General features: G+C 36.1%; 1 protein-coding gene across 1 annotated transcript in view; it reads right to left on the bottom strand.

The window, feature by feature from the left end:
- Positions 1-16,838, bottom strand: part of PKD1L1 (polycystin 1 like 1, transient receptor potential channel interacting) — a 133,118-nt gene extending 116,280 nt beyond the window's left edge. Inside the window, exons 1-5 of the mRNA XM_069095386.1 lie at positions 16,686-16,838; positions 15,885-15,973; positions 4,909-5,255; positions 2,848-3,039; positions 874-993 (exon numbers count right to left, since the gene is read on the bottom strand). Of these exons, the coding sequence (XP_068951487.1) occupies positions 874-993; positions 2,848-3,039; positions 4,909-5,255; positions 15,885-15,973; positions 16,686-16,838 (901 nt within the window). The remainder of the gene's footprint in view (positions 1-873; positions 994-2,847; positions 3,040-4,908; positions 5,256-15,884; positions 15,974-16,685) is intronic.
- Positions 16,839-22,144: the final 5,306 nt, after the last annotated feature.

The raw sequence follows: 22,144 nt of genomic DNA, 5'->3' as shown, positions 1-22,144 counted from the left end.
ACAGACATTGCAATCATAAACAACAAAATGACATGGCCAATCCTTTTTAATTTGGGGTCTTTTATCTGAAAAAACCTTAAAGGGAAAAGGTAAAGAATTATTCTGCAAGACCCGTAAACTATGGTTAAGTTCTTGTACCAGCTCTCTCCAGTCAATTCAACAAATATATATTAATTACCTAATGCATACAAAGCATTGTACTAGGCCCTGGGGATTAAAAATAATCAAAAGAAAAAGAGTCTCTACAAAGTCAAGAAGATTAAGTACTAATGAATAGAGATGGCAAAATTATAAAATGCAGAGATAAAGTAAACACAAAGTATATACAAATTCAAAATAACTTAAAGAGTTAAAAAGCACTAACAACTGGGGAGACCAGAAAAGGTCTACAATATGATACTAAGAAGGGGAGGTGAGAAGGGAATGCATTCCAAACATGGAACAAAATCTATGGAGTGTTTAGAGTCAATATCCATTTAGCCTATAACATTCAGTGTAAGAGGAGGAATTAGAGAGAGTGACAATAGAGTGGTAGCTTGCTACAAGGAGGGATGGCAGTGGTAAGGGGAAAATGAAGGAATGGAACAGTCCCATTACCAAGGAAGACTGCCTTTTTTTTTTTAATTGACTTCATTGAGCCTCTTCAAACCTTAAACAACTTGCACTCTGGACCAGTATGCACATGGTCTAAAAAAAAAGGAGGAATGTAAACCCATTTTTCATGAGATAACTAAAGATAAATGAAACCAAAAAACAGGTAACAAACTTGAAGAAATGCAGAGAGAAGATCTATGTTTTTCTAAGACCTGCACTAGCTGAGAAAAACTATGCAGAAAAGATTTTGTGAAGTTCGGGATTGTGGACATCACTCACCTTGCATTTGATACTGAACATTCACACCGGCCCAGTCTTGGCAACCACTTGCTCTATCTGGGACCATTAGGAACACATTATATGAAGAAGCAGATGAAAATTTATGCGTAACAATTGATCCTAAATATGGAAAATAAAATGTCATATATTATGTAAAAAATAAACAAACATAACTACAGTCTCAATTCTCTAGTCTCAGGGAATACCATTAACAAATACTTATACTTTTCCACTTGACTCCCCTAATACTTAGAAAAAATTCAAAAAGGAAGATGGAATATGCAGAAATTCAGGACTGAATTTAGTCACAAATTTCCTCTTAGTTAAATTTTTTTCAAACCTCTTGTCCTTTAAGAGGTTTTTTCATTTTAGTCATGGTTAATGTTGGTTAATGATGAAAATTATTTTAAAACATAATATTACTATTTAGTTCTAATATTTTGGCTTGGGGCGGCTAGGTGGTGCAGTGAATAGAGCACTGACCCTGGAGTCAGGAGGACCTGATTTCAAGCCTCAGACACTTGACACACTTACTAGCCATGTGACTTTGGGCAAGTCACTTAACCCCAATTGCCCTCCAAAAAGCAAAAACAAAAAACAAAAAAATTGCTTTGGTTTAAAAATTCCTACTCTATGCACCATATCACACACTCTCTTTTTATACCGCTTATCAAGGGTCATCTTTAATTATGCTTTTTTCATTTTCTCAAAAATGGCAATAAAACTAAGCATAGTACATTATATCAATGTACCTAGGATCTGTGATTTCATCTGTGTGAGAACTCATCAACTCTCTATAATTTTGTCTCAGAGCTTTGCCTGAGGCCCATAGAGGTTGTGACTTGCCTATGGTCATGTAGCTATTTAGTATTGGTGGTGAACTGAACCCACATCTCCCTGACTTTAAGAAGTGTAACAGTTTATCTACTGTGCCTGTTCCCTTCTCTCACTGGTACATTATGATTCTTATTTATCTTCATGTGAATAAATGTGAAACTGATCCATTTCTTTACAAGAGAGAACTATCTCCCAAATAAGAATGAGGTGTTCTTGTTAAGTTGTTTTTCAATTACGTCCAAATCTTTGTGACCCCTTTTGAAATTTCCTTAAGAAGGATCCTGGAGTGGTTTGCCATTGCTTTCCCCACTTCATTTCATCGATGAGGGAACTGAGGCAAACAGGATTAAGTGAGTTGCCCAGGGTCATACAGCTAGGTTAAGTGCCTGAGGCTGGATTTGAATTCAAGTTTTCCTGACTCCAGGCCCAGCATTCTTTCCACCCTGCCACCTGGCTGCCCTAGTGATGAGGTAGTCACTCATTAACAAAACAGTATTCAGGTTGCTCTCGTTAATTTTGAACAAAATTTAAATTCTTGGAGTGAGGATGATAGTTTTAATTTGAAGAGAATTCTTTAATTCAGAAGCTAAAGAAGTCAATAAAATTGTAGGAACCAATTAGTTTGAAAGTATTTTTCTCTCACTAGGTTGTGATGATCATTAAAAGACACATCCCAGCCATTTCCTGGTGCCATGCATGGTAACTTTCAGATAGTCTGGATACATTCTAAGCAGCACTAAATGGGAAAGGCACTGATTTGCCGTCCAAAGCCTGGTTCAGATCTTGGCTGTGCTACTTCCAGGATGACCCTGGGCAGCTCACTTCATTTCTCTGTCCCTCAGTTTCTTCATCTGTGAAAAAGTCTTGGACTAAAGAATCTCTAAGTTCCCACCATTTCTACATTCTATGATTTCTCTATTTCTGCATCTATAGTTAGTGAATGTTGAAAGTACATTGGAAACAGGCTAAGAATAAATGCTATGATGAAATTCATAGAAGGAGGTAGGCACCCAAAACATAATAGCCTACATTTATAAAAAGAAATCCCACTTATAGTTAACAGGAATTTGAATGATATAAATTAAAGTTAAATGAGGTACTTGCCTTTATTTACAGAGGTGGTATAATCACTCATACTTCTGCTATATACTCCAGCTGTCCTTCTTTGGAAGGAGCTGGCAAAAAGCAGAACTTCATCTTTATGGACACTGCTAGAATTCATAAATACCTCCAAATCTTCTTGAGATATTTCTACATAATATGGTCCTAATTCCTTTTCATTTCCATGAAACTCATTGAAAAGAATCACTTTGATCATATATATGCCCTCTGAGGAAAAAGGATAACATTGCATAGTTTATTAAATATTAATGAATATTAAATAAAAATTTATTAAATATCAAGTAAACATTAAAATACAAGCATGACTTTAAAATATATATAAATACTTAAAGATGAAATAGCTTTTATAGTACTATGATTAGACATTGATAAATAGGAGAATCTAAAATAAAATGTCTTCCACAGGATAATTTAATTTGTAATAAAACATTTTTAAGAGAATATTTAAAGAAAATATTTTACATTCAATATGTACAGAGAAGGATTTGGAGAAGTCATTCAAGCTGAAATCAGCCATCTCTTTAGCATTGAGTAAATTTGCCTCCTCTCAGTCTCTGACTTCCCATCAGGATGAGATGGGAGGCATGTGATCATAGGACAGGTTGTCAGGGAATAAAATGAAGAAGATAATAGATATTCTGAATGACCAAAAATGTTTGTACATGCATGTGCATGTGAAAAAGTACTGACACTGAATGTTTTACAAGAGGATTTAGGGAAACTTAGAGTGAGCAAAAGAGTGGGGGAAAAAATCTGTCCCAACAGTGTGGATGCATATATCATTTCACATACTGATGGCAGGGCAAATGACGACACAAGCAACATAGAGTTTTCCCCAAAACTGCAGCGTTGTTGGGCTAAAAGGATTAAACGCTGCTGTACCACTTAAATGGTAAATATTTATCATTCCAACTTTTCCCTAAAGTTATCATTCTAACTTCAAAATAAACTTTACAAAATGGATTAAATTCAGAAGACATGGGGCAAAAATACAACTAGATATTACTGCAAGACAACTTATTTGAACATGATATATATTTGAGTCTTGTTTTAAAATGCGGAATGCAAAAACAAATCATGAATTAATATTTAAAGTCATTCATGCAGTCAACAGCATTTAATAAGTATTAAGTATATACCAGGCACTTGTACTAAGCTCTGGGGATACAAAGAAAGATAAATACCATTCCTGACCTCAAGGAACTCATATTCTAATGGAGGAGACAATATATAAACAATTAGGTAGATATAAGCTATGTAGAGTAAAGGGAAGATAATCTGTCAGGTTTGGGGGGAGGAGAAGTAAAGTGGCAAAAGTTGTGAATAGAGTCGTTTTGAAGGGAGTGAGGGAAACCACACAGTGGAGGTGAGGGCAAGGACTATCTGTTGCCTCTTTTTGTATGCCTAGCACTTAGCACAATGCTTGGCACATAGTAGGTACTTAATACTTATTGAATGATGGTGGTAAGTAGAGAGAACTGGATGTATACTAGAGATGTTTCAAAGGTAAAAACTCCAAGATCTGGAAACAGGTTGTATCTATAGGGTGAATGAGAGTGAGGGATCTAGGATGGTGCCAAAATCGTGAGATTAGGAACAGAAAAGATAGTGTTGCCCTTAAGAATAATAAAGAGATCATGAAGAGAGGAGGATTTGGAAGAAAAAGATAATGAGTTTTATCTTGAACATGCTGAATTTGAGATCTAGTTCTAGATGTCCAAGAAATAGCTGGTGATATGTGTGGCTATACCTCAAGAAAGAGGTTAGGGCTGGATATTCAGCTATTGAAACCATCTGTATAGAGCCAATATGGAACACATGGAAGCTAATGAGATTACCAAGTGAGATAATAAGGGAAAGAGAAGAAGATCTAATATAGTCTCCCATTTTCTATCTTAAATGAGGGCTCTCTAGCAGGGAAGTAAAGCCTGAAAAATATAAATGATGGGCAGGGAACACACAAAGGTTTCTTTTCTCCTTCCATGTCTATACCCTCTATCTTCAAGCATTAATTATTCTATGTTTTATAAACTTATTCTCTTTCCGTTTTCTGATAGTTATAAAGGTGCATCATACCTTTTCTATATTGGTGATAAGTAATGATTTCTACTTCATCAGATCCTTCTTTGGTGCTGACTTGAAATACTGCACCATCCCCAAAATCAAACACCAGAGAAGTGATATTGTCTGAAGAAGTTTGAACTCCAAATCCCAGCTCCTGAGAGAAATATCTGTTGTTCTCAGGCAACCAATGGCCAGTGTGGCTCATTCTAAGTGGAAAAACAGGTTTCCCATCAATATTTGAACCTCCAACTCTGATGTGCCCAGGAAGACATTGAACCAAGAGGATGTGGTTGTGGGGATTGGATACTGACACAGAGAGATCACATATTCTAGGAACACTAAATGTGATGTTGATAGACCTATAGGAAAAAAAAATGAAAGGACAAATAAAATTTCTCACCACCAGGTAAAGCAAGATATATCATTAATAATTTAAATAATTATCAACCTCCCATAAATTCCAACCCAAAGCTTGATTCTGATCTGGAGATCACTATGCCAGTCTCTGGCAGACCCTACCAAGAGAAAAGCTGTGAGAATAGTTCCAGTGCTAGGCTGGATATCTGACTTCCAAAGACTAGCCTATCTAGTTCCAGAGGCTCATTACCAGAATGTTAGCCACAAAATGATGTACTGTTTTTCAGTCACAGCAGTTCGCTAAAATCATCTCCTAAGGAATGGAAGGATTGTGATACATGCCAATAGAAGTAGTATTCATGCTGATGAAATCATGGCTCCTTAAAATATTAAAGTGTAGATATAATTATTGAGATATTTTAAACATTGAAAAAACTATCCATAAACCAAGAGTCTTACAGAAAAAAAAAATTGAAAGTAATGATCAATAATGAGAGGCCTATTGAGTCAGATGTAAATTTGAAAATGAAAATTCAACTTTCCTTAAGAATAATGCTTGAGGGGCGGCTAGGTAGCACAGCAAGTAAGATCACCGGCTCCAGTGTTGAGAAGACCTGGAGATCGAATCCCGGGCTCAGACACTTAGCACCTGCCCAGAAACACCTGGCCATGTAACCTTGAGCAAGTTACTTAACCCCAATTGCTTAGGGGCGGCCAGGTGGCTCAGCGAGTAAGAGCACTGGCTCCAGTGGGATGACCTGGATCAAATCCGAGCTCAGATACTCAGTACCACACCCAGAAATAACTGGCCATGTAACCTTGAGCAAGTTACTTAACCCTGATTGCTTTAAAAAAAAAAACAGTTAAATTGATTGGATATCCCAAAGATAATGGATTTATTTTAATCAGAGTTTCTGGTATGATGACTATCAGGAGTTTATATTACTTGATTATATATCCCACTGCTTCAAATGAAAGCTAAACCATAAACTGCAAACTTTCCAATGTAATCAGAGATTATCATCCTAGAGATGAATCTCTTTAAGATATCAAGGATGTAAAGAAAAATTTCTTCCACTGCGGTCAAGTTTTGTTGTTGTTATTTATTACATTCCATATTCATAAATGTTCAGATCGGATAAGGATAGTAAAATATTAGTATACAAATACTTGTGGATTGTCTCCCAGATACCTCCTAGAAACATTGTCAGAATCTAGCGGAATATATATGATGCCAAACTCTAGCTAATCAAACATTTTCTTTCCTATCAGTCTACCTCTACTGGTAAGTGAAGCTGGTGCTACTTATTGGTTCCAAGTATTCCAAGTTATAAAGGAAGGTTGATGTGGTCTTCCAAATGCTAAGAAAAAAGAAACGTCTGACAGTTCACAGAGTACTAGCCTACCAATGTCAAGCCCTTCATTTGGGGACATTGAAAGAGTCATGTAATCCCTCTTGCCTCTAGGGAGTTCTTGAACTCTCACGGAAACACTAGTCCTAGGCTCTGATATAATGAGATGTAATGTACTTGGGAGCCAGGGGAGATGAGACTGCAGCTGGAGTATGTATCTTAATGGCAAATTTATAGATAGGATGGAGGATATTTAACAAAGTTTATTGAAGTCTGTGCCCAAGACAGACATTGATTCTGATGATTAAACAAAATAAGCTAATTGCCATTCTGCATTTGCTCCTGTGGCGCCATTTATTCATAATGAGAGTTTCTAGTTACATTCCCTTTGATCCCAAGTGAGTACCAGAATTGGAAATGAATTCCACTGGACTATATGTTGAAAGAATTACTAAACTGATTACTAATCCAATTGTAGACAATTCTGTTCCAACATATAACAGGAATGCAGAATTTATTCTCCTATATGTTAACTTTTGAAAAAAAAACATTATTTGGGGTATTTTCAAACACCACCCAGGAAAAGGAACATTTTGGAAAGTTAGTACTAACTGATGCTGCCTTAGTGCTTTAAGAATCATGGAGAGCTTTACACATTTTGTCTTGTTTGATAGTCTCCCAACCTTGTGAATTAGGCATTAAATGAACCATTTTCCACATTTTACAGGTGAAGAAACTGAGGCTCAAAGAGTTTCACAGGATCAAGGATTCGAAGAATTAGAGACTGAAAGGACAGCAGACGTCATCTAGCTCAATCCACTTATTTCATAGATAAGGAAATTGAAGCTCCAAGAGATTAGATGAACTGTCTAAGGTTATACAGCTAATTGTCAGAGGTATGATCTGGACCTCTTCCCACTCAATCTTTCCTTATTCCGGATATAGTACTATTTCCACCATACCATGCTGTCTCTGTTGATGGTTCATTTAAGCATGATCTACATGATGAGTACTTATTATGATACTATTGCCTTAATATAACATATGCAAAAGGACCAATTTTTCTAGCTTGTTACCATATGCTACAGCTATGAACATGAGTAGTATGGCATAGTGGAGAGTTTATTAAATTGGAGTTAGGAAGAGTCTTTTGGATGGATTGGATTCTTTTCTTTGATACTTAACAGCTGTATCACACCGACCAAATAACTTGATCTCTTTGAGCTTATTTCCTCATCTTTAAAATTAAGAGAATAAATAACACTTAACTCATAGGGTTGTTGGCAGAACCAAGTGAGATAATGCATATAAGTTGTTGGCAAACTTTAAAATACTAAATGTGTTAGCTATTTTATGCTTCATGAACCAAATGAAAAGGGTTCTCTTATCCAATACATAGAATCAGTTTCCAAGTCTTATCTATACTACTTCTTCAATAACTCATGAATCTGTTCCCTTTTATCTAATCTTACTCTAGATCATGTCAGGCTCTAATCACCTCTTACCTGTCATATTGAAAAAACCTCCTAATTAGACTCTCTGCATCGTCTCTTCCTACTCCATTTTATCCTCTACAGAGCTGCCAAAGTGATTTTCCAAAAATCCCAGTCTCACCATGTGGCATCCCTGCTCAATAAACTCCAGTGACTCCCCCTATTTAATTGAGGAACAAAGTCCAGCACCTCTGTTAAACACTGAATGCCTTGTACAACCTAGAAATCAGCTGAATTCAGAAGTCAAACTCTCAGAAATTCAGAGGGAAAACCTTCAGTGGCTTTCATGACCTTGGGATGACTTTTCTGCCCCCTCCTGGAGTAACTACAAAGAGGAGAATAACTACAGAAGAGTTTTCTCCTCTTTGCTGCCATAGGTAGGACATCATTCCATTTTAGGGGTGAGCGGAACAAAATGGGGAAAGTGAAAAGTGAAAATCCTATTGAGAATGAATTTGTATAGATGTCTTTCCACCATTTTATAATTTAAAAAAGGAAATGGAACTGATGAATAGCTAGAGAGATAAGCCCTTCTCACAACATGATAGTTGACTGCAACATTTAGAAAATATGGGTTAAATCAAGTAAATTTTCACTACACATCTACTTTGGGCAAAGCTCTTTCCAAGCAAGATAAAATAAAAAAACTGAACTCAGACTCAGTCTTTGCTTTCATGCTAATGCCTAACAAACTAAATAAGACCACTGCTCTCACTTCAACATTATATTATGATTGACAGTTGAATTTGCTACATCTTCACCTGCATTTCTGTTCAAATAGTACATCAGTCAGCTAAGAAAGGATGTTGACACTGACCATATTGTTTAAAACAACCCACAAAGACTATGGTGATTAACAGTTCTGTTAGGCTCTGAAGACTGATAGAAAAGGGAATGCAGGTCTACAGTGGTGAAATAATGGATAGAACCACAAGAATGAGCAACAAAGAAAAAAGTGTATTCCCCCCACACACACCTGCTTTACCTGAATAGAAGGAAAAATGCATTTGAGCTATATGTGCTCAAATTGCTAAATGATTCTTGCATGAAAGAGTCTAAGGTTTGATGCTGTTGTTTAGAAATATGGCAGATTTCATAGATTTCAACACATGAATGACTATGATTTATAGTAACATGAAATTAAAAATCAAAGTTGATTTATAATTAATTTTGAGATTTTCAGATGATATTGTTTCAAATCTATTTCCAATGAAACTGAAAAAATTTAATTCTACTCTGAAAACAGAAAGCTCTTTGAGATTTCAATTTGTATCTTTCTTTAATATAAACTTGAAAGCATCTGCAATGCACCCAATAAATCCTACATATTGAGAATGAGAATATTTGGGACAACATTTGCTGTCTTTGAAAACATACAATATCTGTGACGTGGAATGTGGAGGTCAGATACTCTTGGTTTAATTCCTGTCTCTGATACTTAATAGTCATGGGATCAAGGGCAAATCATTTAAATTTTATGATCCTCTCTTTCTTTTCTGCATAATACTTGGGTGTGGCAAGGTGCAGGTGTTTTCCCCTTTGTTTTTGTTAGGTGATGATGAAACAGAAACAGAGGTGGGAAAAGTTGCACATTGTAAATAAATAACCAAGTGAGAGGGTCACAATAGCACATGAAGTTGTGGTAAGAATTTAAGGATGACACAGCACTTTGGTCCCATCTTCCCTTCTTTCATACCCTTTCCTTTTCCCTTTCTTGCTTCTATGTATCCTTAGGTCTGAATTGGCAGAATTCAAACTGTTGTAAAACCATGACCATCTGTTTATGGAGAAAAAGATATAATTGTAGCTTAACTTCATGGGGACTCTGAACTTAGTCTAGAGATGGCACATGTTGGTATTGGTGATATTGGAGAGACGCTCTCAGTTACTATCAGACTTCAGGTTTTGCCTAATCATTGACAAGAAATCAAGTTCTAGCCCCACAGGGGTAAAGGTGGGGGATCTCTACTTTATAATGAGGCTTTTTCTTTTCTCTTCTCATTGTATTTGAGACTGGAACAAGGCTTGATGGCTTCCCTTTATAAATGTGTTTAGACCACATCTGTTTCCTTTGTGAAAATAAAGTTGAGAACTTATATCTTAACATGAGTGGCCATAACCATCAGGCATTTGAGATTTTAGACTCAAAAGATCATAGGATCACAGATTTAGACTGAAGGGGAGCATCAGAGGCCATTGAATACAATCCCCTTATTTTTTTTTAAAGCAATTGGGGTTAAGTAACTTGCTCAAGGTTACACGACCAGTTATTTCTGGGTGTGGTGCTAAGTATCTGAGTCCAGATTCAATCCCCAGGTCATCCCAACACTGGGGCCAGTGCTCTTACTCACTGAGCCACCCTGGCCGCCCCAATCCCTTTATTTTTATAGTTAAGAAAACTAAGGTTCCAAGAGGTTAAATGACTTTCCCAGAGTCATACAGCTGGTAAGTGTCTGAGGCGAGATAAGTACCCAGAAATATCTGACTACAAGTCCAACATTCTATCCATTTTAAAACCTAACTTCCTCTTTAGAAGAAGAGTGTTGCCAACCACTTGGGACATTTAGTGCTGTAGATTTGTTTTCATTTTCATTCATTGAATGTACTATAATCTACAAAGTAAATATGTGGTCTTTGGGTCACATACAAAACTGAAAAAGTAACAAGAATCTTGATGGCTTTGGGACTGTCATTTTGGTAAACTTGTGAATTATTAATGATCATATTTAAACCACCTTAGATTAAATGGAATGAGAAAATAATCTGGGTTGATGCATAAAGCATTCAGAGTCTAGGACCTGAAATTAATACAAATAGGTCTGTTAACTGCTTACACAAGGGCAAAACATACTAAAGAGGGCCTGGGTGCTTGAGCTCCAGCTGCCACCTGGTGGTATATGAAGAGACTGCATGCTGCGTAATTATTTCTGCCCACCTACCTGCCTTTCCAGGTAAGGTAGATGCTCATGTTGAGCGTATCTGGAAAATGGAGATAACCATAACAACAGATGCTTTTCAGGTGCTTTAAAATTAACAAATTGATTTACATACATGATCTCATTTGAGCCTCTCCCTAGTCCAGAAAAGTAGGTGCATCATTATCCCCATTTTAAGGATTAAAATAACAAGGATCAGAGAAATGAAATGACTTACAAAGGCTTACACAACAAGTAGATGTTAAAAGGTAGGATTTGAACCAGGACTCCTTAACTTTTAATTTGACACTCTAGACTTAGCACCACATTACATCTAGAGAGGTGGCAGTCCTCCAGCCCTGCACATTCACTTCTGGACAATACGTTTTAGGAAGGACATTAATATATTCTGCAACCTATCCAGGGAAAGAAAATCAGCATGTGGAACATCTTTAAAATGGTGGCATATTAGGATTGGTTGAAAGGTCTGTGAATCCATCAGCAAAAAGAAAAATTAGGGGATACATAATATTTATCTTCAAGTAGTTAATGAACTTTCATTTGCAAAAAGGATTAGACTTGTTCTGCTTGGCCAGAGAGGGCAGAACTAGAAATGAGGGGCAGAAGAATAAAAGTTGTAATCTAGGCTTAAGGTGAGGGAAATCTTTCAAATATCTATAGTTACTTAAAAATCTAATAGGAAGTATCACCTCAAAAGGTATACTTCCCAGTAAGAGGAGATCTTTGAAGTACAGATTGGAAAAACATCTATCAGGCATATTGAAGGGGGGTTTCTTCTTCAGGTATGAATTGGCCTAGCTTGTTCTTTCAAGTTGAATCTTCTCCAAAGCTTCTTTCCCACTTGGAAGTTCTGTGATCAAAAACTCAACATATCCACGACAGAACTTAGTCTTTCCCCTCTCCATACATTCTCCCTCCAAACTGTCATTTCTGTTGAGGACACCACTATCCTTTCAATCACCCAGGTTCATAATCTCAAAGACTTCCTCCCCCTTCTCCCTTGCCCTTCATATCCATTCAGTGATTGTCATTGATTCTACCTCCACAATATCTTTAATACATGTCCCTTTCTCTCCTCTCACACAATCATCACTACATCAGGCCTGACATGCCTTTTTCCTAGAGTACTATTACAGTCTTTTACAGTTTTATTATTTTATTTATTTATTATTATTTATTTATTTTTATTACAGCTCCCTGCCTCAGGGCTCTCTTCTTCCATTCTTCCTCCATAAATCTGCCAAAATAATAGTTCATAGATAACAGTTCTGGCTATATCACTCTTCCACTTAAAAACCTGCATTGGTTCCCCATGGCTACAGGACAAACACAAATAGCCTATTCTGACATTTAAATACTCTACAATCTGGCTCACAGCCAACTTTCCAGTCTTATTTCATACTACTCCCTTTCTTAAACTCTAAATTCTAGCCAGGCTAGACTACTAGTCTTTTCCCAAATTTAACATTTTATCTCTCCCTTCCATCCCTTCATACAAGCTATTCATTCATGCCTAAAATGCATTTCTTCTCCATAGCCACCACTTCAGAAATTTTGTCTTATTTCAATGCCCAACTAAGGAAGACACCACCCACCCACTCTGTGAAGCCTTCTGTGATTCCCCCAGTTGTTAGAGCTTTCTCAGGAGTCAGTTTTCTGGTGTTTTGGTTTTGTTTATTTTTTTTTATAACAGTTTTCACTGTATTCATATCCATGCCATAGCCTCCTAGTAGAACATAAGCTCATTGGGGTGGGGATGATTCTTTCATTTTTGTTTTTGTATTGCCAGTATCTACCACAGCGCCTTGATTTAGCAGGTACTGAATAAATATTTCTTGAATTCAATCAAGTAGAGTAATATTTTTACTGTCTGCCTCATATGGTTAATATGAAGGAGGTGTGTTGTAAAATAAAGTGCAAGAGCAAAGATTTGTTTTTTTTTAATTTATGAAATAAAACAAGCATTTCCATAGTACGGTACAATAAAAAGGTAATTGTACATGAAACTACAAATCTACTATGCATAACTCGCTATTCCTTTCAAATATACAACAAAATTATTGCGTAAATTTCCTTTTTTCTTTTTTTGTTCCCTCCCTTCCCCTCCCCAGAGATGGCTACCATTAGACACAAATAGGGGTGTATGTGTGTGTATGTATATATGTATGTGTGTATGTATGTATATGCAAAATTATTCCATACATACTTGAAATGATAGGAGACATTTGGACTTGGAGTCAGGAGGTCTGCTTTTAAATCTTGACTTTGATACTTCCAACTGTGGGACCACAAACATTCCACCCACCTCCTCAGAGTCCCTGTCTCCTTATTTGTAAAATGGGGATACACTGAACTACTTGTATCACAGAGTTATAAGGAAAGTGCTTTACAAATCTTAAAATAATAATAAGATTTAGAAATTATATAGAAATATAGAGTGCTGATGTGCCAAATATGATGCCAAGTCTCAATATTTTGGCCTTTAGTTTGGTGCTTTATGCAGGTAATGTAATATGCTTCCAGAGTTGGAAACAAATGAGTTTAAAGGCTTATAGATTGTCATTCAATCAATAAATATTTATTAAGTACCTGCTATGTGCCAAGCACTATGCTAAGTGCTGGACTATATGAAGAACTCAAAAGTATCTACCTATATAGCTATATCTATACATATTGTAAAAAAAAATAATTAAGAAGAGAGTTAGGAGATTAACACCAGGTAACATCATGAAACATGAATCGATTATATTTTAACAGTTGGTAAGTGACTGATTACCAGTGTGGTAACTTTTGAATTAGCTTTCTATGTATAATCTATGTACAGATCATGAGCTTGCAACAGCAAAGATCAAAGAAACAAAAATAAATAGAAATCAAATAAAAAGACTAAAAATGAGAAAATAGTATCTAACTCTAACCTTAACTATTTAAACACACTGATGATATTTAAAAATGAGAACTGAATAAAAGAACAGATATCAACATAGATAATAAATTCCTCAAGAAATTTTACTTATATAAAATCACTTCTTCCACAAGGAGAAAAAATGAAGAAGCACCTTATTAAGCAATCATTTGATGTCCTTAAATTGGTAATCAAGGACAAGAACATTAATATAAAATAAAAATTCATCTGTAGAGCCTTACAGAGAAGGACAGTATAAGATTACTAACATTATTGCCTCAAGAAATAGTGGAGGAAAAACAAGTTTACAGAAAGTTGGGAAAGAGATTCAATTAATCCAAATTATCTTGAGTCAATTTAAGGATAAAATTGAAAGGAGGACAATAAATATACTCCCAAAATGAAAAGATCTGTCAAAATTTAAATAAGTCTTATCCCTTAATGACATTAGAGCATCCACATTTAGACACAGAGATCACAGTTCCTGGTATGCTGCATGAGGAAGCAGAAATGACACTTTTCTTTAAATGGGAAGAACATTTGAATTGAACAAAGTATAAATAGAGCAAGTCAGTGCTTGAGACAACAAAATTTTGAGATTGTTAAGGGATGGATTCTAAAAAAGAGGAGATCACCAAACGTTTGAGGGAAAAACATGGACATTAATCATAATCATCATCATTATTGAAAAAGGGTGATTAAAATGTATCATTTACTGTCTACCCACATACCTGCCTTTCTGTCTCTCCGGAATCTTTATGAGAATGGCCCATATAGGTATAAAGTAAAAATACCTTAATAAAGGTATAATAGAATAACATGCAGGTTTTCATGAATGATGTCTATAGCAGATCATATCTTTATTGTCATATAATTGACTGAAAGGTACCAAGAATACAAAAATTCCATCATGGTTATTCTCTGTTGCCCACTTAAAACATTTACTAATTTCAAGGTCCTACTATTCCAATTGGAGTGAACTCCAATGATTCCCTGTCACCTCAAGGATCATATATAAAATCTGTGGGGTGTTCAAAACACTTCACCTACTTCCCTTCCCCTACCTTTCCAGTCTTAATTTCATCTCCAGGCATTTCTATTGACTCTCCCTCCTTATATCTACTTTCTAGTTTTCTTGGCTTCCTTCAAGCCCAAACTAATATCCCTTTTCCGCAGGATGTTTTTATCAATCTTCCTTAACTCTATGCCCTCCCTTTGTTCATTATTTCCAATTTGCCTTGTATATAGCTTGCTTGTATAGATTGTCTCCCCCATTAGGCTAGAGAATAGAGATTGTCTTCTTTCTTTGTATCCCTGGTGCTTAGCACAGTGCCTGGAACATAATAGGTACTTACTAAATGTTTATTGACAGACTGATTTATGAGAGTGAAATGTTTCTTTAAAGGCTGTCCTCCAAAAAGGTATCCTTCATGCATATGCCAAAATCACACAAAAATCCTTCAGAAATAAAACAACAATAACCTGAACCCTTCTGATAATAAATACCAAGCAAGTGGGGAGGAAGGGAGAGAGAAAAAAAGGACGGACAGATCATCTTGTCAACTGTATTTGTCACTCTCATGAAGGATGTCTAGCATAGAATCCAAATCGAAGTAAGATTCCCATAGATACTCTTGTTTATGTATGTCATTGTACTAAATGAATATGCCATTGTCACCTACCTGCCTTAGCTAGAAGAAACATTACATATCATCTAGTCCAGCCCTATCCTAACATCCATTCATTTTACAGGGAAAAAATGACTAAGGCCCAGAGAGATGAAAAGATTTCTCTAAGGTCAACCTGCTAACTAGTGGTAAAGATAGGGATAGAATCTAGGTCTCTTGATTTTGAAGCCAGTGCTCTTTCACCATGCAGGACTGCATCTTTAGACATAGGGTGAGAGGTGTGTAACATCATCATCATCATCATCATCAATCATTACCTATTATTACTGCTGCCCCACATTGGAAGAGTTTGTATTTTTTCATCACCAAAACTTAAAATCAGGTTTCTAACACTTTCTGAAATATGCTGTTGGGGAAAAAAAGGTAATTAAGAGTTAAAAATTCAAGTTGGAAAAACCGTGATTTCAATAATCAGTTCTATCTCCTAATATCAGTTCTATCTTCTAATAATTATGATTACAAACTATTATCTGTATGAATCATACACGTGCAAAACTGATCCTTAGCATTAAACAGAATTGAATTTCCTTTTTTAAAAATTCTTGACTCTCTTTTCAACTAAAAGAGAAAAGCAGTTTCAAGTATTTATTCTTTAAAAAAAAAAATCTGAACTAAAACAAAAATATGATGGAATTAAAACTATGTACTGCTGAAATGTCTGGGTAGGTATTTGTTTTACATGCTATATTATAAAACATCAACCTTGGGTTACCAGATGTTTATTTTTTGACAGCCAAAGGAAGACAGAAGCTTTAGACCCAGTCAGATCAGTATGAAAAAACACAGATGCCCAGGACACTGACTTGAAGTCCAGAAATCTCTTTTCCATCATACACTCAATCTATTCAGCTGCATTCCAAGTCTAAGAAACAACAGGAAAGATGGGCAACAGAGGTACAGGAGAGCAGCTATGCTCTGTCTTTAATCTCAGTATCTCATCATCAAGCAAAGTGGTCTGTCACTATCCTTCATATGGGGAAACAGAGATTCAAAGAAATTAATTGTTTTAAGTCACAGAGTGAGGCAGTTTTCTCAGAGAAGTGAATATGAGCTCATACCTTTAATGGTAACAGGATAAGCACTTCTGGAGATGAATTGTCAAGTTCAAGAAGTCCAATACCTGCTTTTTCCAGTGTCACATTAAACAGACCCTTATTTGGTGCAGTGGATGCTATATCAGAAACTGTCAAACCAATTATATGCAGCCCCATCTCCAAGCATCTGCAGACTATTATAGGAATCCCAGAAGTGAGTAGTAAATCATTGTCTAAGGTCCAATTACAGATAGAATTTTTAGGTATACACAGATGTCCTTCAAACAAAGAAAAAAAATAAACATGTTAAGGAAAATAAAATAATCATAATTCAGTCACACTAAAATTTTGAGATAACCCTAGGAAAAGCAGAGAATTTATAATCTAATAAAATTAGCTTCTACTGGTTACCAAAAATACAAGGACTGAGAATTGAGAAAGAATGTGTGACTGTTCATTTCCAAACCCTGTGGGTACAAAATTTAAATAGTTGTAAAGAATAACTGTGTAAAAAACCACCAGTAGTAGTAATATTGAAGTACTAGATGGTTTTTATCAACACACCCAATTCTCTTTAATAATTCGACTTTAAATGCCTCATATGTACAAGGTACTATCCAAGGTGCTGGGGATTTGTTGTTAAGTTTTTTCAGTAGTATCCAACTCATCCTAACTTCATTTGAAGATTTCTTGGAAAAGATACTCATTTGCCATTTCCTTCTCCAGCTCATTTCAGAGATGAGAAAACTGAGGCAAACAAGGTTAAGTGACTTACTCAGGGTCATACAGCTAATAAATGTCTGAGAACAGATTTGAACTCAAGAAGATGAGTCTTCCTGACTCCAACCTGGTACTCTATCCTCTGTGCCACCTAATTGTCCATGATGGGGATGCCAAAGAAAAAATAAAACAGTCCCTCTCTTCCATGATTGATATACAACAGGATAAGGATAATGAGAGAGGGAGAGAAATGGGGAGAAAAAGGAGGAGAGATGGAGGGAAGGAGAGAGAAAGGGAAGAGAGACAGTGAGTGTGAGTGTGTGAGTGCGTGTGTTTTGAAGAAAGCTCTTTGTAGATCAGGTAACTCTTTACTGCCTCAGGTAATCAGGGCACTAAGTTATGTCAAAGCACTCAAAATGACCTCAGGATGGTCTAAGAAGACCGAAATAATAATTTCTCTAACTACCTAAATAAAAATCTGAATGTTTGATTCCTATATGCCAAGAAACTGAGGTTAACTGCTGGGTAAATTACCATTCCCCACAATATACAGATAGATCGCACAAATAATTTAATATTTGCAATTTTTAAAGAGTTGTTTACATTCTTGTGAGAGCTGTGAGAAGGCATCAAAGGCCTAGGGAACAAAAAACACTATCTCTTGATTATAAGGTAAATTTAAACCTGGGAAAAGGAAGACCTTTCTGACTAGAGGACATTGTTAAACACTAGAATAAGTTGTTGAGGGAAGTTGCTTTGAGGGAAAGAAAAAGGAAGAAGACATAAGCATGAATATAGGTATAAATATTCTTTATGACAAAAGTAATGGTGTATCATATAAATATATAAAATAACACATCAGGAGAATTAAAATAGTAAAGCACACTGTGGAAAAAAAAGAGATTACTGAGATTAGAAAAAATAAAAATCTGAATTTACAATGAGACAAGCAAAATTTTAATTTATAGGTAGGAAAATAATAGTAAATATGCAATATTATCTTTCTATAAATATTAATAATCTACAACACCTTTAATACTGTGTTTCCCCAATAATAAGACACTGTCTTATTAATTTTTTGGACAGAAAAACACCAGAGGGCTTATTTTCAGGGGAGGGCTTATTTTAATGAACATTGACAGCAATTTTAATAAACAGGTAAATGTGAACAAAAAAATGTACCTTTATTCAATAAGCAAATCATTGGGGAAGAAGAGGATGACGTGCTCACTGCTGCAGCTCTGATTGGATGCAGCTTGGAGCGTGGCGTGCGTTTCACCGGGGGAGGGGGGAGACGGTGCATACAGAGGGTACTGTAATGTAGTGTGTAGCGCAGGGGATCACCTTCACTACAGTAGCAATCTCAATAGGGCTTATTTTCGGGGGAGGGCTTATTTTAGAGGAATCTTACACAGTAAGGGGAGGGCTTATTTTCGGGATAGGTCTTATTATCGGGGAAACATGGTAATAATAATATATTTTTTAATCCCTGAAGAATATACATCTATAGGTGTCTTTAATACCAGGATAAATTCTTATTTCTCAGGCAGTTACTTGAGACCCAGATCATATTATCAGAGAGATTACTGGGCATTTGCCCTGTTATCAAGGGCCACTTGGGTGCCAGCCCCAGATATGAGTGTAGATGTGATAAAGAATTAACCAGGCAGGTAGTCCGTAGGATAGAACTCCATTTATTGATTCTTAGTACAAGGTTTTTATAGAGAAAAAGAGACAAAGGAAGGGGACTCAAGTTTTCTAATCATTACCTTAGTCTGTTGTATCCTGGAAGTAGCACAGAATAGATAATTTGATAAAGATTTGTTATCTAGGTGACTGAAGTCTTAGGGTAAAATCTTTGATCTATTCCTCAGGTATCTCCTAATGCAGCCCCAGACATAAACAGATACAATTGAGATGCAAAACCAAAGCTGCAATCATCAAAAGACATCAGTTTAGAGCAGACTACCCAAAGACACGGGAGTGCTGAATCAAATATTTTGGCTCTTAATAACTAAAATCCTGGGGTATAGCCTATTGATCTCAGAACTCAAGTAACATCCTTATAAGTGTAACCCATAACAAAGAACTCAGGAGCTAGCTTAAAAAAGCCGCATCTCAAAGAGCTCTTATATTAAAGTCCACTATAAGGATTTAATATCCGAATCCTGAATCAGGCCTCTTTGGCTCCCCACACCCTCTAGCTAGTGAGGTAACCTAAACGTTTTATTTTCTTGGAAGGTATGTCAGAGTAGAGATCATCAGTAGCATGATACTTCTACACATATGAAGACCTGGTATCAGAGAACTTTGCCCAGTTTGTTTTGGGGATATCATCCCCATGTATCTGTGGCAGTGCAAATATATTTAGTCTTTCTAAAGGCAGGAAGATGGATAAGATAACTCTTTTGGGTTTGTTATTCATTGGCACCCAAGTTATTTTCAATATGATAGTGTTTCACACAAAATAATGTACCACAGAATTTCAGAGCTAGAAGAAACCTCACACATCATTTATTGCCATATTTGACCAAGACTCCTTTCTACAACTAACAAGTGGTTATCTTGCCTTCATTCAAAGAACTTAGGAAAACCATTACCTATCAAGGATCCTCATTCAACTTTTCAATAGATTTAATTTCTAGGAAATTTTCTTTACATCAAGGTTAGATTGATTAATTACCTCTACTTCTTGGCAAATTCCACCTAGTTGTGTTCTCTAGGACCAAGAAAAGCAAATTAAAACTCTTTTCCATTTGATAGCCTTTCTGATACTAGAAAATAAGTATTGCTAACCCCCTAAGTCTTCTCCAGGCTAAATAACCCTGGTTCCTTCAAATGATCTTTATGGTTTCTTACATTCTCCCAATGGACCCAACCTGTTAAGGCAAGAAGTTGGAGCATGATGTTCTTCCTTTTCTTCTCTTCTTCCTCTAAATATTATCATTGTCTTCTCTTCCTTCTTCTGATTCTTCCTCTTCCTCTTATTCATCTTCCCTTACCACATATGTGGTGCCTTTCTCCACTTAGAGTACCATATCCTTATATGTGGGTATTCTATCCATAGGCATATGATGTTTGATCACTTACATCTTGTAAGATGTTTGGGGCTTGGGGAGCTAGTTTTTAAAATTATTTTTAACATTTTTTTTCAAAATGTTGGGACAATTTGCTTTTTTGTCTAGTGCAAGTTTCATTTATGATTTCTTGAAATGTAGTTCCAAAAATACCTTTTAAAAGGTCCACTGTGTTTCAAATGGAGCTATTTGACTACCTTTAAACTCAATTCATTTTGCTTCCATTAAATGGTCAATAATAAGCTGCAGCCCAAGCCTCTGTGGCTCATATGTGTTGCCTTACACAAACTAAGCCCTGGAAGAGCTCTTAATTTAGAAAGGCCAAGGTCATGCATCCTGGACCATCACCAGTCCTCTTGACTTTTGTCTTGCCCACTGAATGACTCAGGAGCAGAGAGTAAGGTTGATGACTTTGAGCAGTTCTGTCTCACTTAAATACAGTTCATGTGAAAGTCAAGATATCACCTTTGTGGTGTCATTGATCCTCTATGGAAGGACAAAAAACTCTCCCCAGAGTAGTCACCCCCCTCTAGAGGAATTGTTGGAGTGCTTTTCTATTTCCTTCTCCAGCTCAATTCCCTGCTCAGTGAATGACTAGTTATCATCTGGAACCAAACAAAATAGGTCTAAGCCCTCTTTCATGTGATAACTCATCAAATATTTGAAATTAGCTAGCAGGTGTCCTCTTTTTTGGGTCAAATATCTCTCGTTTCTTTATATGTCCAGTCCCTCCATCATACAGGTCAGCTTCTTTTGTATCTTTTCCAGTTTCTCAATCTTCTTCTTAAAATGTGGCCTCTAGAATCAAACATTACCCATCACAATGAGATTTTGCCAGAAAAAATCTGAGTACCAGAATCTTCACAATTTGTCATAAGGTTGTACATTTTATTCCTTAGGAAGCCTAGTTTTAATGGTTCATTGAGTTCTGAAGGTAACCTTAGTCTCATGAAGGCTATACCAGTGGAGTACATTAACAGAGGTGGCATCTATCATCTGAAGACTACTCCCTCACCAGGTTGACAGCAAGGTGATAAAATTGTAAACTCTCAATGATCATAAATGAGTGAGAGTGGTTGCAATTTGTCTGGTAGAAGTAAGAAATTAATTAAAAAACCATTTGTTAATCATTTGCTTATATGCAAAGCACCATTCGAAGTACTGCTCTCAAGGAGCTCACATTCTGAAAGGGTAGACAACACATATAGGTTTCAGCTATGAGTCAGATAGAACGACTGAGTGGCAAGGACTTTGGCAGAATGAAATGTTTTCCAGATCTTCAGTTACCAAACCAACTTAAATCACATATTCTTCGAGTATATGAATATTCAAGTATAATGAATAACTATCTTTGAGGAACTATCTTAAAAACCAATATACAGCATGGTGTAGAAGACTCAAGAAGACCTTGGTACAAAGCCTGTCATTTAAACCCCTCAATGCCCCAGGTAACTTTCTATGAGGACTATAACTTGCAAAACAGGTGCCAACTTAGCTTGATAGAAGGAGTTTCTTCATTAGGAATTGCCTATAACAATGAAATCACTGGTCTGGTCCTGAGGATGATGATGATGATGATGATGATAATAATGATACTCCTAAAATAACATTATTCCAGTTCAGGTAGAAAGTATAACACTTATAACTCAGCCTCAAACAAATCTGCTTTGATAACTTATCATTAGC

The sequence above is a fragment of the Petaurus breviceps genome, unplaced genomic scaffold (genome assembly GCF_028583685.1).
Source record: "Petaurus breviceps papuanus isolate PSGF00001 unplaced genomic scaffold, PetGlider_PUasm1.0 227, whole genome shotgun sequence".
NCBI classification, from domain to species: domain Eukaryota; kingdom Metazoa; phylum Chordata; class Mammalia; order Diprotodontia; family Petauridae; genus Petaurus; species Petaurus breviceps.
Note: the sequence above shows the minus strand (reverse complement) of the source record. Positions and strands in the feature narration are given on the sequence as shown.